General features: G+C 34.9%; 3 protein-coding genes across 3 annotated transcripts; 2 read left to right on the top strand and 1 right to left on the bottom strand.

Moving 5' to 3' along the window:
• The first annotated feature begins 4,689 nt into the window (after positions 1-4,689).
• Positions 4,690-5,379, top strand: LOC104891158 (agamous-like MADS-box protein AGL80). Its single transcript, XM_010676816.2, has one exon. The coding sequence runs from the start codon at positions 4,699-4,701 to the stop codon at positions 5,377-5,379; it is 681 nt and encodes a 226-aa protein (XP_010675118.1). The 5' UTR covers positions 4,690-4,698.
• Positions 5,380-6,012: 633 nt separating this feature from the next.
• On the top strand, positions 6,013-11,729 carry LOC104891127 (RNA exonuclease 4). Its single transcript, XM_010676779.4, has 7 exons — positions 6,013-6,325; positions 7,313-7,464; positions 7,545-7,678; positions 7,776-8,002; positions 8,089-8,295; positions 10,339-10,419; positions 11,151-11,729. Exons 1-7 carry the CDS (start codon positions 6,315-6,317, stop codon positions 11,413-11,415), a joined length of 1,077 nt encoding a protein of 358 aa, XP_010675081.1. The 5' UTR covers positions 6,013-6,314; the 3' UTR covers positions 11,416-11,729.
• Positions 11,730-16,909: 5,180 nt separating this feature from the next.
• LOC104891159 (uncharacterized) lies at positions 16,910-19,138 on the bottom strand. The gene has a single exon (XM_010676817.3). The coding sequence runs from the start codon at positions 19,136-19,138 to the stop codon at positions 16,910-16,912; it is 2,229 nt and encodes a 742-aa protein (XP_010675119.3).
• Positions 19,139-20,296: the final 1,158 nt, after the last annotated feature.

Here is a 20,296-nt window from a genome sequence, read left to right as displayed (position 1 = left end):
ACACAAATTAATTCAATAACAAATAAACTAGAGGGTGAGTAATTAAGGAATTAGTTAATCCATCGGTCGGGTATTAACACTTTCAATTCAACCTATGCAGTACGATCGCTAACATATTCACAATCCCAATTGTAATGAAGCCTCTAAGAATATGATCTTTCAATTCTAATGCCTATTAGCAAATTAATTAACTCTTGATATATATTGGCCAATTAAAAGAATCAAACTATTTAAAACTTATCAATTGGAATTACTCACAACCCTAATCTATAAATCAATCAATTTCAAAGTAACAATATCATGGTATAAACATGGCTTCCCTCCCTTTGCCCTAGAAAAGAGACTACTCGCTCATAATTGAGATAACGAAAGAAAAATCAATAATTAACCTAGAATTCATGATTGAGAGATAATGAAAACAATAATAAAGCAAGAGAAAGACGATAGCAAATATTAATAAAGAAGAAAATAATGGAAGAATACCTCTAGAACTTTAATTAATGGAAAAGAAGCAAAAACTAGGGTTTGAAGGAAAGAGATGAAGAATAAACGTAATACTAGAGTTTTCTAGGAATAAAAGCATGAGAGAGAAATAAAATAAATCTCCCCTTTTATATTTTCCTCTAATCTAATCTTTTAATGAGTCAAAGAAAAGGAAATAATAAAGTAAACTAATAAAAGATGTTTGATGATGGGATGATAGTAGTGATGCCGCACGAGCTTGCGTCCAGCGTCGAACCCGACCAGTGGGTGCTGGCTGGCCAGCGGGCCAGGCAGCAATGCAGGCGCAAGAGAAGAAGCATCTCGTTGGGCGCTGGTTCGCAGCCAGATTCGTAAGGACAACTTTCGATAATTGTATCTTGCGTTTTAGGCATCGTCTAAGATATTCAAGTTTAGTTTCCAATTAAAATTGAATCACTTCCATCCAATTTGTATAATTCGAGTTATGATCAAAAGAGTGAACATGTGTCGGTTTTTATCACTTCGAAAATAATGCATTTCTTCGTTTTTAACTCAATTTAATCTCGAAAGATATGTCGTGATCCTCACATGGAAGCTATTTCACATAATATGATTATAAGAAACAAGAGAAGAATCCACGAAAATAACTTCATCGATCAAAAGCCATCATTCATCAACTCCCTTTATAAGAATTACCCAATTCATCCAAAATTGCTTCGAAAACATCCAAATAGCTATGAAACTGTATGAAACATTAAGAAACTCACAAATGAAGCGTAATATAGCACATAATAGATAATCCATGCTGATGGCAACTAAAATGCATCTATATGAATCAATATGCTTTAAAAATGCAACCTAAATATGCCTAAAAACTCTATATAAAAATGATTTGTCATGGACTTGCTTGACCGATTGATGATAAGGAGGTCAAACAAGATTTCATTCATATGATGGAGAATATGAGCTCGAACAAATTTGTTGTCCTTCTCCTTCTTGGACAATGCATCGGCCGCCTTCTTGACATCTTTCGCGGAAAGAGAGGGATATGGAGCTACCGTCTTGCTTGCTTCAATTGCTTCGATCACATCCTCATAGAGCGCATGATATATTTTAAATTGTTCAAAGAATATCAACAACTTTTGTGACCACCTCTTGTAGTTCTTGCCATCAAGAGGCTCTAACTTAGAGACGTCATCGGGAAGAGTCTTGTTCAACATTGGAATAGCCATATCCATCAACATAATAATCTCGTTTTCAAATTGTTGTATTTAAAGGTTTTCAAGGGCAGAATGAAAAACAAGATGGAAACAAATATTATGAAGTTGTTGTGTAGTAGTAAACAGACCATTGTCTTGAAAATGAGATTCGGTGCAACTGGGGTGCACAATTATAATCAACCGGGATGCACAAATCTCAACACACAATGATACTCTTGTGTGTGAGATGGAGTCACTAAAACTTATGCCCAAAAGAGAGGAAGAAAAGAAGAACAGAGAGAATAAAAATGTGTTCTCCAAAAATAAAAAAAATGAATCATATTTAGAGGATTAAAGAAGGATAAGTAACATGCCAAAGAAATCAAAGTACTCCGAGTAATCCAATGATCATAATCAATCGAATTAAATATATGACAATAAAAAATAAAAACACCATCATCAAGAGAAATTATGAATTATAGTAAATCACTATTATAAGGATAACATCTATCATTAAACCAAGTAATTAAGAGGAGGCTACAAAAGGGACCCGAGCAAATAATTTAAAAAATCTGGAAAACGTGAATTTTGGCCGTCGTCCGATAGGGCCCGGGACAGAAATGCCAAAACATTACAGAGATCCCCCGATCGGGCTAATCAACGACAATGACACGCCCACCCGATGCCATCGGGCGCCTGAAATTTCCCCGATTTTTCCAACTTTAATCCCAACACACACATCCCACAACTTTAAGTGATGGTTGAGATTTTTTTTAGTATAATGGTGTTGCTCCAAAGAGATCACTCAAACCTCCTTATACCTTCGAGTTCCGCCTCATAAACACAACAGTAAGTGTAGCCAACCACGATTTTGGAAATAACGGTGCAAGGGGGTGTTTATCAACAAGTTATGGATTGGGGTTTGTTATGAGTTATTTATTTATGTTAAAGGACTAATTAGCTTTCATCATTATTTATAAAAATTTGGTTTAAGGATAGAGGTTTTAGTCTGCCTGTGTTAACAATCTTTCAGCTACCTTCTTGGGATCATCCAAGATAGTCTATAGCAATATATTAAAAGGCGTTCCTAACAAAGGAACAGTGCCACGTGTAGGGTTGTGTAAAGACAAGGGGCGGACCGGAATCTGGACTGAAATTTTTATAGGACCGGATCTAATCGGAGATCCAGGTTCGGTCCCCAGTCCATAAAAAATAATTTCGGGTTTTCGGTCCGGTCCTATCCAATCCCGTAAAATTTCGGTCCGAAATTTATATTATTTTAGTAAAAAAAAGTGTATGTGTTAAAAAAAGTTTTAAAAGTTATAAAGTTAAAAATCTACTATTTAATAATTTACGATTATTGTTATTAAAATTATTAATTTTAAATATTTCTAATTAATAAATTTATGTAAATAAAATAAAAAATATTTATTTAAAGAAAAATAGATTATGATCTAACATGTCCGAAATTAGACTGGACCGCCGGTCCAAAAAAAAAACTCGAATTCCGGTCCGGTGCACACCCCTAGCCACGTGACACTCTTCTTAAGCTTCTAATACACATGTTTATAATCTCAATCAAAATTATTAACAATGTGTAGTTACTAGAATTCGAACATATATGACCCTTTAAATGAAATATGAGAGTTTAACTACTAATCCAATATAATTTCAATATTTAATTTTTCAAGGTAAAACATAATAAAGTCTCATATATAATTATATGTAATTATAAAATCATGTAGACAAGCTTTCGATACATAACCTTTTATTAAGTAATAGCATTTGCTTACCCAAGTTCCATTGAAAGTGTTATTTTTATCCCTAATTCCTAATAAGTTTTTATTAAACAACTTATCATGCCATAATGCCCATTTTCCAATTTGTACGAATAATATATTTGATAAATTGTAATTGACCCGGGGTAAAACACTAGTTATGCTATTACCAAGTGATTATGTTGAACCGTTGCTTTTTTGTTTAAATCAACAAAGTGTAGGTTCATATTTTCATTGTTGAAGACCTGAGAATTCTTTGATTCATGTATTTGGTATATGTTTTTTAATACATCACAATATCTCTTTATTAGTTCATTTGACTTGTGCTTCTCCTTGTTTTCGAATATATATAGGAATTAAAACTACTAAGTTGTATGACTAAGACTCTTTCAGCAATTCTTGTGCAATCACAAGTTAATGTATTACCTTCCTTTAATAATTGAATAATGTTGAGATTACTCTAATTATGAAACTCATAATATTTATAAATCCCTATCATCCATTATTATAAGAATTAAGAAAAACGGTGACAAGTAGGGAATAGTGATGCATAGGAAAACATCAAATATTTTGTATTCGTTCTCCCTTAAACTTAATGTAATTTGGAAATTAAATAAATCACCTCATATTGGGAATTCTGAAAAGGAAATTTATTTCCTTTTATCATTTTTTTTGAAGATCCTTTACATGTCGATTTTCATTGTACTAATTGATTTTCTACCTAAAACGTTTTATATGCCAAAATCCTTTCACATAGTATTTGAAAATTAATTTCTTGGAATTTTCACTTACCATGATAAACTAGGACCATTATCATTGGTTTTTTTATTGCCACTAGCTGCTCCCACAGTGAATTTACAAAATCATTATACACGACCATACATTTCTCATTCCTTAACAAATTTAAAATAAACTAAATAAATAAATATATATAAATATCAACTTGATTATCCATATTCTACACTTAATGAATATGGATAAATTATTTTTATTTTATACATTTATATAATTTCTCAACTCTAAAGGTTGTTCTTTCACATCCTAGGAAACCTACCCCAAATTTTGACTTTGTGAATGACACAAGCATTTGCTGTCACTACTATATCACTTTTGATATATTACCAAATCAGATTAAATATTTTCAGATATTGGTAACATATTATTTCAAAACAGTTTTAGCGCTAAACTTAACCTTATATATACCCTTCTTCAAGCTTGATACTACCCATACTATCTACATACTTGAATTCATACTAGAAATGGCGAGAAAGAAAGTGAAGCTAGAGTATATAGAAAATGACTCTTCTAGGAGAGTGACATACAAGAAAAGAGTGAAAGGGATAGTAAAAAAGACTCAAGAACTAAGTGTCTTGTGCGGTGTAGATGCTTGTACAATCATCTATGGGCCTTATGACCAAGCTCCAGTGGTGTGGCCTTCTTCAGAGGTAGAGGCAAAGAGAATCATCTCCAACTTCAAGAGAAAGCCAGAGGTTGATCAATCTCAGAGGCGATTCAATCAGGAGACTTTTCTCAAGCAAAGTGTAATCAAGGCAGAGGAAAGGTTGTTGAAGCTTCAAAGAAAGAATCGTGAGATTGAAATGGAGAATGTGATAAGTGACATTTTGCTTGGGAAACCGATACAACAAGTTGCACTTGAAGTTTTTGATGACCTAATTTGGGTGATCGATGATAAGTTAAGGACTATCCAACATCGTATTAGAGTAACTGGTGGAGGTGATAATAATAATAACAATAACAATAACAATAATAATAATAATCCACCTCCTAATGTGAATGTTCCTTCTCATGATGTCGGTACTTCCCGTGCTTCCCCTAACCAAGGTGATGATTGTGAGATGATGGAAGGGATTAATGATGTCATGGATCATACTCCAACTAGACAAATGCAAGCCGGTCTATCCCAAAATCTATATGGATGAATGAAGGGATTTGGATCAATGGAGTAGCAACAATTCATACATTATATGTAGCAACAATTCATACATTATATGTTTCATTGTTGCTTTCTTATTTTACTGTTCTGAACACAATTTTGTTACTTCTTTGTTTTTGTTGTTGTCACTTATTTTATTGCAACCACATGACCAATGAAAGATCTAGTTGCATGCAGTTATCTTATATGTAAAAGAATTTTATTTGTTATGGTATTATTTGCTTCCTAAAATATGTTTTTATTTCGTTTACATATATGATGTTGTACACTAAAAAAAAAGTGCATCCTACAACTTTAAACTTCACAATCAGGTTATCATGCAATAATCAAGTTCCTCTATGGAGTTGATAGACTACACCTCTATATTTTAGTAAGTCATAATAAGAATTTCGACATTATTGTAACTTGTAAGGAACATTTCATCAACCTAATCGACAAGTCCAGATCAAAAGCGATATCCAATTCATAATAATTATAAACATTTCGATTCGATACCCTTGCTTTAGAAGAGTACATTAATTTAATACACTTAATCTTTCAATTCATTATTGATTATACTACCTCCTTTTAAGAAATTTAGGATTTTCCACAATATATTTACCAAATTGCGACTAATACACACGGATTATTCGCAACGGTTGTGAATTGCGCACATCTCGTAAATAATGTGCTCAGTCGACTAGACCAAACGAGAAACAAACAACACGAACAGATATCCAGCTACATAACCTCCGAGGAAAGCAAAATGAGACAGCTGAAGCACGAAAAACAATCGCCGGTGAAGTAGCAGTTGAAATCGAGGAGAGAGACTGAACTTAACCACCACAACATAGCCTTGAAGTCGAGTATTTACCGCATCATCTGCACCATTAGAACCAGCCAAGCATTACTGCAACAGCGTTAACCACACCACCACCTATTATGGCTACAAGGTCTTTTCTTTCTTTGAAAAGTTAATTTTTTTTCAGATTTTCAGAGTAGTATTTTGTTTTATTAGAAATTGCAAATTAGAGTTTTGAATAATGCTAGTAATTTGATTTCATTTTTTCTGTATTAGCAGAATTATATGGTAACTTGATTTTGGTTTAGTCCATTCTTGCTTATTGCTGTTGGAATTTAGGGTTTACGAATGTGTTACACTTCTCGAACGAAATCATAATTGTAGAAACAAAAGTAGGCAGAATGAGAGTAAATTTGAAGATGTTTTTATATTCATTTAAGTTCTGTGCATTTTTTATTTATTGTTGGATATACAGAAAGTATGTAAGAATAAGTTGCGGAATGGTATGGATTAGTTCGTTTCGTAAATGATTGTTAGTCACTTATATAGAAACATTAGTTTCCGAATAATCGATGATGGTAACAGTGGTTACTTTTGTATGGATAATTTTGATGTTTTGATTTAGTTTAAGAGTCATTGTTGTTTGGTTTGTATGAATTTAATGAGTTTCTTTTAAGAATTTTATGAAAAATCATTATTTTGGAGTACTCTAATTATCTATTTTCCATCTCGATGCACAATTCCGGGATCCATCACTGGCCAAGTGTTGAAAATTTCAGTGTTCTAAGGGAGGTAATTGAAAGATATTCAATTACGAAGGTGGATGTTCAAATAAAAGTTAGTTTATATTTTGCAGTTTCTTTCACTTGTAGGCTGTGGCTGCTTATTCATTTTGTATAGATGTCAGACCTTGGGGAACTTGTCAATTAGAGTGCCTCGTGGTAGATTGCGAAAAGTTAAGGAAGATATGAGGGGCTAGTTAATTAAGTGCTGAATTAAACATTTTTTTTTTCAAAAGGATATTTCTCTTCCTCCTTCAAACGGGGAATGTGGTTCTCTAATGTTCTCAATCTCGTGAGTTGTGACATTGCTTTAGCTAATGTGCGTGATATGTTGTTTCTCTTTCATCAAATAATAGGCATAAATGCTCAGCTTGCTATAAGCAATATAAGAAAAAGGAGCATCTAGTGGAGCACATGAAGGTCTCATACCACTCAGTGCACCAACCTAAATGTGGAGTTTGTAGGAAACACTGCAAATCTTTTGAATCTCTCAGGGAACATTCTAAAGGTGACTGGTGTATATAAGATAATATTTGTTCTAACTAAGATTCAATTCTCCTCTTATCATTTTTTCGATCAATTGTTCAGGTTTGTTGGCAAAAGATAATTGCAGTAAAATATTTCATGAGCGTGGATGTGATCTTTGCATGGAAATTTTTGACAGCCCCATATTGTCAAGTGAGCATAAATGGACATGTCGGTTGCCCCCACCCACTCGTCTTGTAAGTCAATCTTTGATTACAACTAAAGTTCTGTTAGATGGTTTGCAAAGGAGGAGTATCTTTTATAATATATATATGTGGCACCATACCACTGCAGGGCACAGTATCATCATCTCTGATGGAACAAGAAATATCTATTCTTGACAAAAGCAATGGTAACATTGGCCCGCAGATTCACGAAGCAGTTGCAATCGACTGTGAAATGGTTGGAGGTGGTAGTGATGGAACTCTTAATTTATGTGGTAGGGTTTGCCTTATCGATGAATATGAGAACATTATTTTCCATGCTTATGTACAGCCGCAAATGCCTGTTACTGATTACAGGTAATTTCTTACGTCAACTCATGTGACATTGTGACCATGTTTTACGTACAGTTTTACAACAGTACCATTCTTGAAAAATACTGCAGATCTGATGTGACTGGCTTAAGTGAAGAGCATCTAATAGATGCGATGCCTCTAAAAGAAGTGCAAGAGAAGATTTCGGAAATCCTATACAATGGTGAGTCCATAGGAATAGCGAGGATTGATGGTGGAAAGGCTAGGCTTCTTGTGGGCCACTCATTAGAGCATGATTTGGATTGTTTAAGAATTACTTATCCTGACCATCTGATGAGGTAATGTCTTATACTCTCAAATTTATAAGCTTTAAAGATGTAGTTTAATAGAACAAGAACATGCTGACTTTTCATACTTAAAATGCTGTCACTTTTGGAGTTCTGTATGTACAGTCTAATTTTTAGATATTGTTACCTGGAAGGGTAGTGTCAGGATCCCTAGTTTCCTTTTGTATCTACTATTTTTTGTTTTCCTTTGTGCTGTTTTTGAACAGTGATTATGGAATTGGTGGAATGAGAAATGGAAAATGGAAGTTTCTAAGCAGTCTCAAATTACATCTGCATTCTATATAATGACAACTCATGAGGAACATATCCATAATGTATCATCCCAAGTGCATCTAACAAGTCTCCTTCTTGGGGCAGATAAGGAGCATGGTTGAGGTTAGATGTATGGAGCATTACCCCTCAATTGCAAGAAGTACGCTTTGTTTTAGATTTATGAGGTACTACAAAATTCACAGATAATGCTTACGCCAGAACTGTTCACTCCCAAAGTGGGGAAGTGCAATTAATCTTTTTGCATATGTTTTAGCTGCTTTCACCTTTTGGTTATATCGCCTGTGTAATTGTAATTTTGAAGAATCTTGGGGAGCTCAAATCTATATAGCTTTCCCATGTAACTTGGATGTTTGGGAGTCTGATTACCTACCATAATCACAAGTGGTGAAACTATTGCTAGTTTGGCCTTTGTTCTTTTGGCTCTTTTTAAGTCGACACCACCCTTAAGGCCTTAGTTGAATTAGGGGTCAGTCCTGACCAACTCCTTATATTTGTTGACAATTTAATTAAGAAAGAGAGAATTCATCAGCAACAGTGGAAATTCAAGTCTTGTTGAGATCAATATTCTTTCTTTTGAATCTTAACTGATTGGTTACCATGATGATGGTTTTTCCATTGTTGACGGACATCTTTCTGGAATTTAGTGACTCAATGCAACTTTATGGAAGATAAGGGTTGGGAAAATACAATACTAAATGAAGATTCACATAAAATAGAGAAGAAAACAAATGGGAAAAAGAGAGTGATGCTATCTATGTATCTATTGCTAATTAAATTCTACTCCATCCGTCCTCTATTAGTTTACCCGTATTCCTTTTAAGGGTGTCCCTTATTAGTTTACCCCTTTCTTTTTTTTGCTATTTTTGGAATAGGACCACAAACTTTTCATTACACATACATTCAACTTTAATATAAAATTATAGTTTCTCTTTCTTTCTATGACTCACAACATCATTTCTCCTAAAACTCTGTGCAAAAGAAAGGGGTAAACTAATAGAGGACGGAGGGAGTAGTTTATATGGACATCTAGCGAAAGGAGGGAAGCACAACTTAGAGTGTTATGTTCCAAGTCCTGCATTGAGATAATCTGCTATACGGCATTTTGAAGGGATCAACTTTTCTACCTAAAACAAAAAGGTCTTCCCATTTGGGGCTTAAACTTATTTGTCTTTGAGGGCCTCGATAGGCCATAGGGGTATTTCTTCATGATTCACAATTTACAACAAATACATATCCTTTTTTGTTATTTCCTTCTTTTCCTTTGTAATTAATGACAGCTACAGGGACTTGAGCAATCACGTATGCTTTATTTTATTTTTTTCCTTTTACGGAAACATATTCTCAACTTCTCAATCTTTGATATTTGCTCATGCTTCTAGGTCCTGGGCGAGGCTGGTATATATGCAATTTTATGTGTTGCAGTTTTCCAATATTAAAGCATTTGAGAAACAAGTAGACTAGTAGGGCAATAAAATCTTGATGTCCGTGGGTGTGGTTATCACTCTCTCTTGGATTTGTCTTTGTTTCTTTATGCTGGGAATGCTCTATGCTGTGAGGTCATGTTATAAAGAATCCATCTTTTTGCCCATTTTGTTTCTGGGAGAACTTTTTAATTGATTAGGCAGCTCACAGCACAATGGGCTTTCTAATAGATACAGATTTGTTCATAACCTAGGTACATGATTCCATTTTATCTGGGTCTTTCTATGAAATCATCCTGCAATTTTTTTTAAATGTATACTGATTTTTCCTCCTATGCAGGGATACCGCAAAATATCATCCACTGATGAAAACAAATTTGGTCAGCCACTCATTGAAATATTTGACGAAAATGTATCTTGGGTAGGAAATCCTCTCTAGCTGGTGTGATTCGTTTGGTTAGCACTGCACTTGTATTCTGCTCTTACATGTGGTGAATGCCTGAATGATGATTACTGCATGGTTTATTTTAATCTATTTTTTGTCTGTGTGAGGCTTATGGCCACACTTTGTATTTCTGCACCCTGCCTCTGAAGTTATCGCCAAGTTGTAATTTGTTGTAATCCTTTGTTCGGGTAACAAAATATGAGGGAAAGGAAAGGGATAGAGGAGGAAGAGGAGGGGAAAGAGAGGGAGGTGGAAGATGGAGCTTCATTTTCCCTCCAAATCTCTCCAATTTGGGAGGGATGATCATTAAAGAGGGAGGGAAAGTGGATCCTTCCCGATTTCCTCTCCCTCCCCTTCCTTCCCCCCAATCCCTTATCCGAATAAGGGAACTTGTTCCCCTCCCTTTCCCTTCCTTCCCTTTTGTCTCCATTTCTTCCTAGTCAAACAAAGTGTTAAACTGACAGTGACATGAGTCCTCTGACTCCTGATTTCTCTGTTACCTGGTACCGTTAATTTGGGTTTGTATATTGTCACCTTTTTTGAACTCTGATCAGCTGTGAAATTGTCTCGTGCGTTGTAGTATCCAAAATATTAATATCTAAGGGTTCAGGGGGGAAATCTTGAGTAATTTCAGTGAAAATGAGCTGGCAGATATTAATTGTTCTCTGGAGTATCTCTGAATGTTGTTCTGCAATGTGTAAATGCAGTTATGATATTCAGATGGGAGTGCATGATCCTTATGAAGACTGTGTCTCTGTAATGAGGCTATACAAGAGAATGCGTGACCAAGATCATCTCAAAGATTTTATTGGAGCATGCTTACCCAGTCACGTTACAGAATTTCTTACCAACGAGTTTGAGTATTGCAAAATGAAGGATCTTGAGAAACTGACACCTGATGAACTGTATGAGATGTCAAGGTCAAAGTATCGTTGTTGGTGTCTGGACCTGTTGCAGAAAGTGCGGCCTTGATAAAGAATTGTTGATACCCCTTTAGTTGAGAGCATGTATTGTCAAAACTTGAAAGCTTGTGAATAGTGACGAACTGATGACTAACGAACTGCTTTTTCTTCATAGTATCAGTTGGAACTTGGAATCATAGGGTTCAGAAAATCCATTTCCAAATTATAGCAAGTTATCCCACTATATATATCAAGTCTACAATTAGGAAGAGCATCATGTAAGCTCGAGGCGAAGTTTTTGATTTAGGACTTGCGGCCGCCTGGTTAACATACCGCTATATGAGAGTTATTAAAGTAAAATTGCGTCTCTTTTTTTGTTCTGTAGTTTCAAATGGGCAGTACTGTGTTTGATCTTCACTTGCTGTTCTCATTGTTGGCTGAATAGAAACAAACTTTTAGCCTTTCTGTCTATGGTATGAGTAAAAAAGCAAACCCTGGAACTTAGAAGGATGATTGTGCATCAATGAGATATGGGTCTGCTGGCTCTCTGAAATGTTATGCATTAAGATATGCTTAGGCGGTTTTGCTAAATTACGCCCTAAATTCTTAATGCTTAGGCGGTTTTGCTAAATTACGCCCTAAATTTTCTTAGTAACGCCCTAAATACAGTATTTTTATATTGTATTTCTATATTTCTATTTCTTCTCTTTCACCCTTTCCTTTCCCATTTCCTTACAACCACTGTCAGATCTGCCGCTGCCACCACCACCATCACAAGAACGTCGCTGGTGCCACCATCACCAACGCTTGAGATTTTCACCATCACCACCTTCTACCATCACCTTCACCATCACCACCTTCTACCATCACCTTCACCATCACCACCTTCTACCTTCACCATCACCATCACCACCTTCTACCATCACCTTCACGCCATCACCACCCGTCCTCCCCTCTCTCTCCTCAAATCCCTCAAAAATACCAAAAAGGCAAAAATGGTGGCTGCAAATTCAAGAAACAAATCTTCAGATTTTTAAACTCAAAAAATGAAGGCTTCAAAATTCAGAAATCAGCGCATGGGGATCACCTTCTTCAAACCATCTTCACACCCCAAAATCGAGATTTTCACCATTACCATCCCACTTTCACGTCATCACCGAGATTTTCACCATCACCATGTAGCTTTTTTTTTTTAAAAAAAAAAAAAAAAAACAGGGAGGCGTCTACGATGGATGCCCCACCACCGGGGTAGACGTCCATGGCAGGCGCTCAATCAAAGGAAAAGGCGCCTGCCATGGACGCATGCACCGGTGGTGGGGCGTCCATGGTGGACGCCTCCCTTTTTTTAAAAAAAAATCGGAAAAAAGGGAGGCGTCTACCATGGACGCCCCATCACCCGTGGAGGCGTCCATGGTAGGTGCCTCATCATGTGGTGAGGCGTCTGTCATGGACGCCTCCACCGGTGATGGGGCGTCCATGGTGGACGCCTTCTTTAAAGAAAAAAATTCACTGTCGATGAAGAAACAGACAAAAGGAGGGTGGGGTTACGGTGGTGGTGCGGCGACAGTGTGTTGGTCGTACGACGCCAGTATGGTGTGGCGGCGGTGGTGTGTTATACCGGTGTCCAATGGTGATGTGGGAGAAGAGGGGAGGAAAGTGAATGTAGAAAGGGAAAAATCTGAAAATGAAAAAAATACGTATATTATATGTATTTAGGACGTTACTAGGAAATTCTATGGCGTCTAGCAAATGAGCATTGTTATTACCCCGTGTTTGAAGAGTAGCATTTGGGGTTAATGTCGCTATCAACATGAAACTAGAACTATTTTCAAGACTCATTACACGGGTTGTTCTAGGTTAACTTGCTAAAATTTTGTTTATGGTAGGGCAAAATATAGTATGCTTATCCAAGATAGGGGTGTGCAAAAGGTAGGGTTGGACCGTAATTTGGACCGTAACGGACCATCAAAAATCAGGATTCTAGGTTTCCGGTCTGGACGTTGAACTTGAATTTCTTTTTTTAAAATAAAAAATAGTTTAAAGGTTAAAAAAATTCAAAATTATAAAGTTTGAAAGCTAAAAACTTACTCTTTACTAACTTTAATACTCTCCCTCTGTCCCATAATATAAGTAATGATTCTGTTTTTACTTGTGAATTAAGCTAAAGTGAAAATGTGGAATCTTGTTTTATTTGAATCATTTTTATTGGGAAACAACTACATTGTTTTTTAATACTTAACAAAAAATAAAAACTAAACATTAATGTTGCATGGTTTAATATGTAGAAGAGTTTAATAGGGTAAAAGAGTTCATTTATCATTAATAATAGTTCATTGGAACCTAAAATTATTAGGATTTTTTGGAAATTAAATTATTTTCATGAGAGTTTTTTGGGCATTATTTTTTAAATGAAAATAGAAAATTTGACTTATATTTTGGTAAACTTTAAAATGAAAGGGGACTTATATTATGGAACAGACGGAGTATTATTGTTGTTAGAACTAATAAATTTTAATGTATCTATTTTATAAATATGTATAAATTTAAATAAAAAAGTCTTTTTTAAAAAAGAATGCATATTTCGGTCCAACGGGTCCAAGACCGGTGCACTCCCCTAAATTATAGGATATGAATTTTTATGTTATTCAAATTCACGGGTCATTAAAGTAAACTTTTGTTTATGATAGCAAAATATACTTATCTAGGATATGAGCTGCCCTATTTTTTTAATGTTATCGTGATTAATATATACGTTTGTATATTCATTCACTATTTTTTTTTATCGGTAAAATTTGCATAACAGAATACAATAAACAAACACTTAGGAGTTAGGACCCACTAATACTAGCACCACTTGCTAGGTTTGGGGAATCCTTGGCTGCTACACCTGCATAAACATGCATGAAAACAAGAATAAACCAGACTAACATGTTTTTGACTTTTTGACATTTTTCCTAATATGATGAGAGAGGGCCGATGAAGGTGGAGTATTGCTTCACCGCTTGGATCATACATGAGAGACGTCACATCTGTTTATCTTCTTCCTAAACCTTCTTTTATAACTAGTGATGGGTATGACATGGACTCATCCATCCGGTCGTTTTCTCCCCATATCCAAGCATTTTTCCTCTTTGCTCGGGCCCTTTTCCTTTCTTCTTCCTTCACTATTAATGCATGATAATACAATCAATCTTTCAATTTTTGAATGTTACATTTTGTTATTCTTTGCATTTGTTATTTTGGCACAAATCATTTTGGTTTGTAAACAGGTGTGTGTAACTAGTAACTAGGTCCGGGCAATATACTGGGTTATTAATTAATATTTTCATATGTTAAATAATAGCATTTAATGTTGCATAGTTAATTGGTTAGAACTTTACTATATGAGCTCGAGGTTATATAGTCGAATCTTACACGAGGCATGTTTCCAATTTTTCAATGTATGTGGATAACATGGAATGAAACAACTAAAAGGACAATGTCATGTGATGTGTAAACTTGCTTAAGAACGCTTCTTAATATATTTGTATAGATTATTTTCCGATTTAGGGTTGTTCAATTTTTAAAGGCAACTCTGTGTCGGGTTTTGCAGAGGAATTTATTAGGATAAAGTTTGAGAACCAGCGCATGGTTGTAATAGTTTATTAAATTGAATAGGGTTGGGATTTGAGTTTCACAATCTCAAAAGTAATTTAGTGCGAAGGTAGTAGTTCGGATTAGTTCATCCAGAGTCCCTTTCGTTGAGGTTAATTTTGTAAGCTGGTCGGGAAAATTAGGATTGTTATAAGTGGTATATGTATATATACTAGCATTGGTACTCGGGCAAATGCCAAAACTTTTCGTGAAGAAGATGTATACTTTTGAAATATTCATATATATACCCAATTTGACTGTAGTTTTTGCCTAATATACAAACAATAAAGTTATTATGTAATATGTTATTGTTTTTTTTATATGTGCTTAATATATTGATAATATCAACACTATAAAAATCTTACAAAATACAAAAACAAATATGTTAATGATTAGAGTATTTCAATGTAAAATATTATCGTAAAAGTGGTGCAACTATTTTGAAATAAAAGAAGTACTCCATAGTGTTCCTTTCATTAATTTGTTCAGAATGAGTATATATTTATAATCTAAAAATTGAACATTTTAGTTTTTCTTTTTGAGTTTGATTGGTCATATGTGTAATAAACTTTAACTAAAATACTTGTAAAATATATTATCTTTAATATTTATTTTAAAGATAATATATTTTACAATTTTAGTATTTCTTGGATTTATACATTTCTTTGAACAGCTAAAAAGTCGTATACTCATTTTTGTATAACTTCTTTGAAAAAATAAATATTGAATTTAACTATTGAACGAACATATGAAATTGTTTTAGTTCACTTCATATTAGAATAAATGTCATTTATTGTCTTTTACAATTTCAACAGCTACTTTTGCCAAACACTTCTAATTAAACAGCTAATTTAATAGTTGATCGCTGACAGCTACTAGTAGACAGCTAACAGCTACCCCTAACAGTTACAGTTACTATAACTGCTAACAACTACTAGAACTGCTAATTTTGCCAAACATGCTCTATATGGCTTTTGGTATACCTTTTTATTGTACTAAGAAGTTTCATTAATCGATGCTTTTATCAACTTCTCTCCATGTTTGTCAAATAGGACAAATGTTTTGATAAATGTTTCATCATTCACTTCAACTTGTACTTTATACATGTTCATTGGGTTTGTGTTGTAACTTAATATGTCTTAGTTCAAATATACTAGGAAAATTATGTACTTGTAAAAAATAGATATTTATAAGATAAATATTAAGATGAATCTAACAATATCTCACATGACTATATTTTTTTCACGTATAAATAACAAAAAATGGTTAAAGTGATATTTGTGAATAGTGCAAAATGTCAAACATGACTAGATTATTTTCCAAACTCGTACTAGTTCCGGGTGTTCAAAGGGTAGGGTTGGACCGGACCGAGGTTTCGATCTGTCAGAAATCAGGATTCCGTATTTTCGGTCCGGTCCAAACCCGGAAACTTCCGGTCTGGACCGGTGGACATATTTTTTTTTTAAAAAAGTTTAAAGGTTAAAAAAAATTCAAAGTTATAAAGTCTGATAGCTAAAAACATACTCTTTATTAACTTTAAGATTATTGTTGTTAGAATTAATAATATTAATGTATCTACTCCCTTCCTCTCTAAATAGAGTGCTCATTTTTCTCATTTATGTTTGTCCCAAATAAATTTCTATTTCCTTACTTGGTATGAGTCTACCAATTTTAATTTGCTTTCAACTTTTATAATATCACCTATTTTCCCATATGACCAGTGGCGGATCCAGGAATTTATGAATAGTTGGTCACTACCGACTAGGTTGCACAGAATTGGCTACGGGTACGGGTACGGATACGGATACGCGTATCCATATAAGATAATCCATGAATTTAAATAAAACTACTTCAAATAAAATCAATTTATGACTAATAATAGTTCATATTCGATAAAATAGTACTAATATACTTATAACAAAAATAGTACTTTAGAAAATATTACATTGTTCTCGACGAGTTTTCATATTTTGATATCGATTTATAATATCATCCTTGCTAACCTTCAAAAACATTTCTTTCTCCACATAAGTAATCAAGCAATCATTCAACATTTGATCTCCCATGCTATTACGCAATTTATCTTTCACTTGCGTCATACTAGAAAATACTCTTTCTACACTTGCAGTTGCAACGGGAAGAACCAACACCAATTTCAAAAGCAAGTAGACCCGATCATGAGTTTCGGACTTTCCCGTCTCAACAAGTTTCATTGAAAGCTCGTGAAGACTCTTTAAATTCCAAAATCTCTCATCTCCTCTAACATCAACAATAAAATTTTCAAGTGACCAATCAAAAAATATCATTTCAGTACTTGAAAACTCATTGGGATAGAACTTGGCAAGTTGAATCAATTTTCTTTTGTCAAAAGAAGAAAAACGGTTAGTAGGATTAAAGCAAGACATACAAATAAGTAGTTCCTTACTTATCTCCGGAAACCGATTCTCAAGTTCTTGCAATTGAAGGTCAATGACACTTAAGAAAACTTCAACTCGAAAATGATGAAGATTTGTAACTTGTGGGCTCTTACCTCTAAACATTCTTCTCCCCGGAACATGATATTTCTCATCCATGTTTGGAATCTCGATGTCATATTTAGACATAAAAGAAGTGACTTTTTCCATATGAGAATCCCATCCTTCATCTCTCATCTTTTGTAGATTGATCTTGGTTACATCAACCATGGCCATAGCATTTACAATGTCTTGATCACGTTTTTGCAAAGCCACATTCAATGCATTTGTGATGCCAAATATAGAAACCATCAAGTGTGCCACAAACACAAAATCAAATGACATCAACAAGTGTGTAAGAGCTTGTGCTTTATTTGAATCAATTGCATCAGAAACTTCACCAATTTTATCAAGTGACTCAAGAATTGAAGGATACAAATCAAGCACATTCAAGATTGTTTTAAAGTGGGACCCCCAACGAGTGTCACAAGGTCTGCCTAAGCCACGTTCTTGATTTAAACCCGTTCCCGATTCAAGTTCACCTGAGGATAGTGCTTCCACAACTCGTTGAGCTTGTTTCTCTCGAAGAAATTCTTTCCTTTTAGGTGAACCACCCACAAAATTCAAGAGAGGTGCAAGTACATCAACAAAAAGCCAACCACAATCTGAATTCTTTTTAGCAAGTGCAACTTGTGTCAACTGAAGTTGATGTGCAAAACAATGCACAAAGTATGCTTGAGGACATTCTTCTAATATCAAAGCTTTGAGTCCATTGATTGAACCTTGCATATTGCTTGCCCCATCATAACCTTGCCCTCGAACTTGTGAGAAAGTCAAAGAGTGCTCCATGAGTAATGACTCAATACCACTTTTAAGAGTTAAAGAAGTAGTATTGGGAACATGCACAACACCAAGAAGACGCTCACATACTTCTCCCTTTTTATTAACATATCTCAAGCAAAGAGCCATTTGTTCCTTATCAGAAATATCGGCGGACTCATCAGCTAGAATAGCAAAAAAACCACCATTCATATCTTCAAGTATTGCTTTCGTTGTCTCTTTTGCACAAGCATTAATGATATCTTTTTGGACAACAGGAGAAGTGAGTTGACAATTGCCAGGTGCCAATTTGAAAACAACTTTGGAATATTCAGGATCATGTTGTGAAAGAAGAGTAAGTAATGAAACAAAATTACCTCTACTCAATGAACTTTCTTTTTCATCATGACCCCGAAAAGGCAACCCTTGGAGTAAAAGCCACCTGATAGTTTCAACAGAAGCTTCTAATCGCGTTCGATAAGCACTCATGGTTTCTTTTGTTTGTTTTGATAAACCAGTAATAATGCTACTCTTTTGGTTCTTGAAAAGTTCCATAGCAATCATAGCATTACTATGAACACTCTTATGACTACCAACATGCTTTTTTATTACATCCAATCTATTCCAATACTTAAAACCATGGGTAGTAAAAGCATCTCTTCCAACCGAATTGTCCTCCTTGAATAAGTAGCAAGCAAAACAAAATGCAGCATCCTTTTCAACACTATATTCTAGCCAAGGCCAAGTATCAAACCAATCCACATTAAATCGACGATTTTTCGGCCCGATAAGTGTTTGAGGAAACACAAAATTTTTAGGTTGGCAAGGTTTTCTATCAAGGTATGTTCTTCTTACTATGCTTTTATCATCAGGATGAAAATCACTCATCTTTCTCCTTTTCCCAGGATCTTGTGGAAGATTAGCAATTTCAAATTCGCTCAATCTGGGAATAAGATGGGTTTTGGAATTGTGTGATGGAGAAGAATGTTGTTCACTTTGTTGATGAGAAGGATTTTGTTCATTTAATTGAGATGGAGGAGGAAGATTTTGTTCATTTTCTTGAGGTGGTGAAAGATTTGGAGGAGATGGTGGAGGAGATGGTGGAGGAGAAGGTGGAGGAGATGGAGGAGGAGAAGGTGGAGAAGGTGGAGGTGGATTTTGAGTTGGCGTTCTTTTAACAAAAAAACTTGAAATATCCTTCGTTTTTTTCCTTTTCATTCTGAAAATTAAATTAATACTTTGAATGAGAATAAATAACACAATCGTAAATGATTTCTAAAACATTCTAATTCCTATCCTTAGTAACATATTTCATAAATCAACAATTGACCATCAATTTCCAAATCACAACACAATCGTAATGACATCCTAATCTAATTTCCAAAATACAACACAATCAAGAATGATTCAATCAAGAATGATTCAATCAAGAATGAAATCAAATTGACAAAAATTCACAAATAAACATCAATTTTCAGCAACAATTTACAACCCAACAATGATTCATGAAGAATAATTCAACAATTTTCAAGAATGATTCAATTAAGAAGGTTGAATTAGAACTTTAAGAATACCTGAAGTTTATGCCTGCTGCCGCCGCCTGCTGCCGGCCTGCCGCCGCCTGCTGCCGCCCCAGCTACCGGCCTGCCGCCCTCTGTTGCCTGTTGGTGTGTTGGTCTGTTGCAATTCGCAAAACAAAGACCCAAATCAGATTTTTTTGAGACAAATATAATATATAAACCCTAACAAAATCAAAACAACAAAATCGAAATGCTAATAACAAAATAAAACAAAACAAAATCAAGCAAATATGAAATAACAATTCACGCCATATTCACCGGAAAACTCACCAACAATTGCGACTTGCGAGTTGCGACTTGCGACTGTTGCGAGACTACACGAACACGGAAGTCGGAACACGGCTGCGGCGCGAACTGCTCGAATGAAGACTGAAGTGCGTCGCGAACTCACCGGCAAACTCACCGGGGTCCGGAGGTCGCGGCTGCGGCGCTGCTACACTTAACCCTTAGGGTTTTTTACTTTCGC

Source organism: Beta vulgaris, chromosome 4 (assembly GCF_026745355.1).
Source record: "Beta vulgaris subsp. vulgaris cultivar EL10 chromosome 4, EL10.2, whole genome shotgun sequence".
Taxonomy (NCBI): Eukaryota; Viridiplantae; Streptophyta; class Magnoliopsida; order Caryophyllales; family Amaranthaceae; genus Beta; species Beta vulgaris.
Note: the sequence above shows the minus strand (reverse complement) of the source record. Positions and strands in the feature narration are given on the sequence as shown.